Below are 6900 nucleotides of genomic sequence, written 5' to 3'. Positions count from 1 at the left end.
GTGTTAGGCAGTGTTCAATAACACATAACAAATACTTGAGATAATCAACTTTAAATAAGAAATAGTCCATGAGTCCATGGTGGACATTCTATACTTGGACTATAACATCCCATTAACTAACCTCAGCTCAGGGAACTGGAGAGCCACATAGGTTGTGTTTATGTAGTGTCAGCATTTTATCACTGTGACAAGACACCTGAGATGATAAAGTTAAAAAGGAGGAAAAGTTGATTTTAGCTCACAGTTTCAGAGGTGTCAGTGCATGGTCATTTGACACTGTAGCTTTGAACCTGAGGTGGCACAGTACATCAAGGAGGTGGAAACATGGAGCAGAGGGTCTGTTCATCTCATGACAGCAGGGAAGAAGAGAAGGGGAGAGAAGAACGAGAGACAGAGACACATAGAGACAGAGACAGAGAGACAGAGACACATAGAGAGAGCTGTGGTTCTACAATCCCTTTTGAGTACATGTCCCCAGTGTCCTGATTTCCTTCTACTAGGCCCTATTTATGAACAGTTCTATCACCTCCTAACAACTTACAAATTGGGACAAAGCCTTTAATACAGAGGCTCTTAGCAGACAGTCTTGATCCGAACTTGGCAGTTAAAGTTGGTGTTTGTGACTTACGGTCGTTTCTGTGCTCAGCAGGTTGTTGCTAGCTCTTGCCTACCAGCATCATTCTTTCATATCACAGTATGAAAGTATGTGGGTCTTGGAGCAGAAATGACATGTGGGATTCATGGAACTGGAAGCTAGTTGGTGCCATTGGCTTCCAGTCATCAGATGCACATGGTGAGCAGGAGATTTTGTTTGTATATATTCAGTGAAAAAGCATGAACAGTCAACCCTTGATATCTGTGGATTCTGCACCTGCAGATTCAATCCACTGCAGATTCAACCAGCTGCAGATCACATACTATATAGTTAGGCTTATGAAGGTTGTGTCCATAGTGGGCACATGCAGACTTTTATTTTGTAATTATTCCTTACATAATATGTTTCTACAGTGATTTAGACAGAATTTACATTGCTATTAAGGATTACAAGTAAGCTTGAGATGATTTAGGGTACATAGGAGGATGTGTGTAAGTCATATGCAAAGACCACGTCATTTTATATGAGGGACCTAACATCCAAGGGGTTTGGTATCTACAAGGGATCCCAGAGCCAGGGTCTTCAAATACTGAGGGATAACTGATCAATTGTGCCCATGTTATCCTTTGAACATTGTCTTTATTGAGACAAAGATTTGGGTGCAGGTAATTTATTTGGGAAGAGATCTCAGGAATCAGGAGAGGGAGACAAGGAGAGGTAGCATTCCTATAGGGATGTACTAAGGAGGTCTTTACTGCAAGTGAAGGGAGATGCTGCTGCTGGCCTCCTGCAAAGTATACAGAATGCTCCTACTGATAGAGAAAGCCAGGACATTCGTCCACTGGTCCTTACTTCCTCCAGTGGGGTTAATTATCTCATACCTCTGGGCTGTGCCAAGCAAGCTCTTTGAAACAGAATGTGGAAAAATGTACTGACTGAATGTGGGGATATTGGCAGCACAGGTGGGCCTGGGCAAACAAAGAGTCAGCACTGAATTTGTATAAGAAGTTGTTTGATAACCTGATCAGAGTTCTTGTGCATATGTGGATATCACCCTGTCTTTTCTCTACATCTTTGTTCCAGGACCCTAAGTAGATGAGAGGATGCTCAAGTTCCTTGTATAAAATGATACAATGGGGCTGGAGAGATGACTCAGAGGTTGAGCACTGATTGCTCTTGTAGAGGACCCGGGTTCAATTCCCAGAAGCACTGGTGCCATATTGCTATTCAGGTCTGTTCTTGGTTGAGAGGAAAATATTCTGCAAAGATGCTGCTAAAGAAGGCTTTGGGCCTGTGGCACAGCAGCCCCATTCGGGTGGACAAGAGAGTTTCTCCACGTTCCTGTCTCCCTGTGCTCCTCAGTGGTGCGCATTCTGGAGACACTCAGTGTCCTCCTTGGTCTCCAAACACCTGCTCAATCTGGGAATTGAATGGATTTTCCTTTCCCAGGACTTGAGGCCATTGAAACTGTATCTTCTTCCAGAAAAGATCTGCCAACAACAGTGAGGCCACCTGTAAGAGAAGCGGGAAGGAGAAAGAGATAATCAACAGTAAAGAACTGGTCATCAGGCTTGAGGTGCAGAGCAGTTGGAAGAGTGCTTGCCTGGCATGTGGGAAGTCCTGGTTTTATTCCCATCACCACATAAACCTGGGATTATGGCATATACTTAATCCCAGCTCTCAGGAGGATCACAAGTTCAAAGCCATCCTGAGGCAACATAGTGAGTTTGAGGCAAGCCTGGGATCCATGAGATCTTGTCCACAAAAACAAAGCAAAACAACAGAACTGACCAGCAAGATTTGGTACATTTGTTCTTAAACTTTACTGTGATAATTATTAGGGAGAAGCAATTTAAAGGAGGAAGAATTTCTTTTGGCTCATGGTTTTAGCTATGCCAGCATTGTCAATTGGCTCCATCATCTTTGTGGCTGGGCAGAAACATTGTGGAGGAAGGGCATGGTGGGGAAAAGATGCTCACCTCATGGCAGGCAGCAAGTAAAGGGGAGACAGCAAGGCGCCAGTGACAAGATATGCCTTAAAAACTCACTTTCAGGGACCACCTTGCTCTAAACAGTTTTCATCCCCTAAAGTTTATACCTCTTCCCCAAATAGACTCATCAGCTGGAAACCAAGCATTCCATTCGAGTCTGTGGGGACATTCTACATTTGAAGCCTAATACTTTCTGTGGGGAGTCTGGAGGGTCGTTGCCACAGTCCTACTTCCATCTTTGTGTAATCTTTCCTGTCCCTTGAGGTGTATAGGACCTCCCACTTTGTCCTAAGTGATAGAATAAGATGATGATGGACAGGTGTCACTTCAGTGATTATGTCTCTTTATACAGGACATGGTCTTACTGGAAGATATGCTCTGGGATTTTTCTGGGCTGATTAAGAAGCAGTGAGCTGAGGCTAGTCTTCAGCTAGGGTCCAGCAAGAAGCTGGGTCCTTAGTCCAACACTGAATCTGTCAATCCAAGTGGGTGTGATGCAGTTTTCTTCCAGTTTTGTCTTTGCATAGCCCAAATAACACACCTTAATTTTAGTTTTATGACATCCCAAGGAGAGGATCCAGTCAGGTTATGATTCACAAAAACTAGGAAGTAACAAATATGTATCATTTTTAAGTTTCTAGATTTGCCATGATTTGTTACTTGATAATAGATAACAAATTTACTTTCTCAGAAATCCACCCACAGCACTTCCCTATGGACAAACATTTCCTTCTATAGGCCTAAGGCTTAGTTGTTGATGAACAGATGATGAAGCCTTCCCTGGAGGAACTCCTGATTTAGTAGGGGAGCCAAACATGCAGGCTGACCACACACAGGGAGGGCTGTGAGGAAGAGTCACATACCCTGAGAAGATGAGCTGCCAGCTCTGCCTGGGGGGGGTGGGGGGTGGGGGGGAGGACAGATCCTTTGGGAGAAGGTGATGAGTTTTCAAGGACAGGTCCTGGATGCTTCTTGTAGAAGCTGTGAACAGGGTAGAGGTCACAGTACATACAGGGGACATACAGCACGTGGGAAAAGAATGGAGTGATCAGGGTGCTACAGGCACCCAGAAGATGAAGGCAGACAGGTAGACTCCTAGGGCTGGGATTCTGAAGGAGACAGTGAATGTGAACTGCCTGGCTGGAGTGAGGGATGGCCTGCTTCAGGCACAGCAGGCTGAGTGTTGGCTCTCCTACCAAAGCTGGCTCTCGGCTTCCATTACAGCATGCCAGGCTTCCTTTGTCCTTGTTTGGCAGTGTGCTTTAGTCATGGTTGTCCATATGCCACTTATTAGATATGCCTTGGATGAAGAGGCTTTTCTCTTCACATAATACCCACATTTAGCAAATGCGGCCTGGCAAGGTCTTAGGGCCTCAAATGATTACATATCAACAGTGGTTTTAATGCTGAACAATAAGAGAAATGAGACTGCTGTGACCTCAGAGGGGAACACACTGTGGGTGGGAGGGACACTGTCCCTGAGGCAGGCCATATTCTAGTTGGCAGTGCTGTGAGCTCTCTTGCACTCTGTGGGACCATTTGTGCAATGATGGAGCTAAGAATCAAAAACCCTTTCTGAGTCTAAATGGTATGTAATATTTTAGTAATTGCTAGAAAATACTAGAACTGATTGCATTAAATGACTCCAGAATTTTAATGTGTTCTAGAGTCTTCTGAAGTGGACCTACATACAATTCCAGTCAATCAAACTTTTGTTTTCAGAATGGGGGATCAAACCCAGGGCTTTGTGCATGCTAGACTAGTGTGGTACCACTGTGCCACATCCCCAGCCATTCATCAATTAAATATGCAATTATTTTGTTTCTTATTGTTAAGTAAGCACATAAAAATAAGTCTATGAGGGGATGGAGAGATGGCTCAGTGATTAAGAGCACTGGCTGATCTTGCAGAGGACCCCGGTTTGGTTGCCAGGACCTGGGTTTGCTTCCCATCACCCACATGGTAGTTAACACCTGTCTGTAACTCCAGTTCCAGGGGATCTAGTGCCCTCTTCTGACCTACATGGGCATTACATGACACAGGCACACTTACATACATGCAGGCATTACACTCATACACATAAAAGTAGTAAATAGTCTCTGACATTTTCATATATGCGTATCACTGTGCTTTCCTCATGTTTACCATCACCCTTCCTTGCTCTCTGTCTTCCTCCTGGTCTTTTCCTCCCCTAAATAGATCCCCTTCTGCCTTCAGCATACATTCACACAGACACAGACACACACAGAGACATGCACACACATATACATATGGACACAGACACACACATATATACACACATACAGACACAGACACTCAGATACATACACATAGGCACAGACACACATATACACACAGACACATATGTACATACAGGCATAGACACAGACACATGGACACACACATACACCCATAGACACAGACAGGCATTCGCACATAGACATAGACAAATATGCACACAGACAGAGACATACAGGTATATACACACACAGGCACAGACACACAGATATATACATATACACACAGACACATATGTACATACAGACATAGACACAGACACATACACCCATAGACACAGACACTCACACATAGATAAAGACATAGACAAATATGCACACAGACACAGACACAGACAGACAGACACACCATACCGCACTTAAATCTAGGTTCAGCATGTGAAAAAGATCATATAATGTTTGTCTTTCTTTTCCCCCTCTTCTTCCTAGTAGCCGTCTTTCTCTCCCATGTTGTCCTCTTTCTACTGTCATCATATATATGCATCTATATCATCTAGGTTCTGTATATGACTCAAAATGCATGACGCATCTCTTTGAGTCTGGCTTACTTCCCTTAACATTATGATCTCCCACCCACTTTTCTGCAAATGACATGATTTGCTTCTTCACAGATGAACAAAACTCCTTTGTGTATACATACCACATTTTCTTTATCTGTTCACCTGTTGATGGACATCTACGTTGCCTCCATATCCTGGTTATTGTGAGGACTGCTACAATAAACAAAGGTGTGCAGATATCTCTGTGGTAATGCTGACTTCGAATCCTTCTGATACACACCAGGAATTAGTATAGCTGGATCATACTACAGTTCTATTTTTAGTTTTATAAGGAACTTCCATATTGATTTCCATAGTGGCTGCCCTCGTCTCATTCCCATAAATATACAATCTTGATCATATCCATGCTGCACAAAACACATACACACACACAGACACACACACCATATTGTACTGACAACACACCATGTACACACAGTATACACCATATATTCATGCCACACACCCATCTGATACACTACATACATTCGTTTTTTGTACTTAAAAAGCAGGAGTAGTCTAAGGCTGACCACCAGGCTGGATGGGACTGTCTCTCACATCACGCACCAAGTGTCTTTGAAGTCAGAGGTATGGTCTTGTGGATACAATTCCTGCCATTTCTCAACAAAGGAGGTGCCTCTAGGCTTATGGAAAATTACTGACTTAAAAAAAACTTCCAACTTGATACATTTAAACAGTCTTTTTAACAATTATGTGGTAACAAGGTATTCCCGGAAATTTGTTTCCCTATCCATGGTAATAAGGAAAGAGACAGGGGTGAAGGTAAGAAGAGAAAATGAACCTGAAAGCTCAGATCGAGCATGTGGTGACTGGTTTGAAAGCAATTAATTGTCTGTCACTCTGACAGAGATTAAGGTATTTATAAATTTGTGCTGCTAAAATACTTAGTCTGCAACGAGACTGGCAAATTATTACTACACTAGAGACTTGTGATGAAATATCTACCATATAATCATTTACTCATTCATTTTAACTCTTTACTGAACATCCTCTGAAGGTTTCTCTTAGGACCAATTGTTTGTTTATACTCCTATGATGCACCACACAGGAAGACAAATAGTTGCTGGGTTTCACTCCCTTTATCCCAAGCCAGCTGTTTCTTTTAAAAAATTGTTTTGGATTTATTTATTTTTATTCTATGTGTATGAGTGTTTTGCCTGCATGTAAGTGCACCCAGGTTGTGAAATGCCCATGGAGGCCAGAAGAGGGTGTCAGATTCCCTGGAACTGGAGTTACAGACAATTGTGCGCTGCCATATGGATGCTGGAAAATGAACCTGGGTCCTCTGCAAAAGAAGCCAGTGCTCTTAACCACTGAGCCATCTCTCTAGCCCAAGTCAGTTGTTTCTTGAACATAAAATATTACACCAGTATCTATTTGTTCTAGGACAGAAAATTTAGCAAAAAAAAAAAAAAGAATAAAAATTATCTATAATTAGAACGGACATATCTTTTCTC

The 6900-nt window shown here is 42.7% G+C and overlaps 1 protein-coding gene across 1 annotated transcript in view; it reads right to left on the bottom strand.

Annotated features, from left to right (window-relative positions):
- Positions 1–944: 944 nt before the first annotated feature.
- Positions 945–6900, bottom strand: part of Aoah (acyloxyacyl hydrolase) — a 255067-nt gene continuing 249111 nt past the window's right edge. The window contains exon 21 of the mRNA XM_008845432.3: positions 945–2107. Coding sequence (XP_008843654.1) covers positions 1979–2107 — 129 coding nt within the window. The 3' untranslated portion in view covers positions 945–1978. The remainder of the gene's footprint in view (positions 2108–6900) is intronic.

Source organism: Nannospalax galili, unplaced genomic scaffold (assembly GCF_000622305.1).
Source record: "Nannospalax galili isolate Female #2095 unplaced genomic scaffold, S.galili_v1.0 scaffold962, whole genome shotgun sequence".
NCBI classification, from domain to species: Eukaryota; Metazoa; Chordata; class Mammalia; order Rodentia; family Spalacidae; genus Nannospalax; species Nannospalax galili.
The sequence above is the reverse complement of the archived record's forward strand: the minus strand, read 5'-3'. Positions and strand labels throughout refer to the sequence as shown.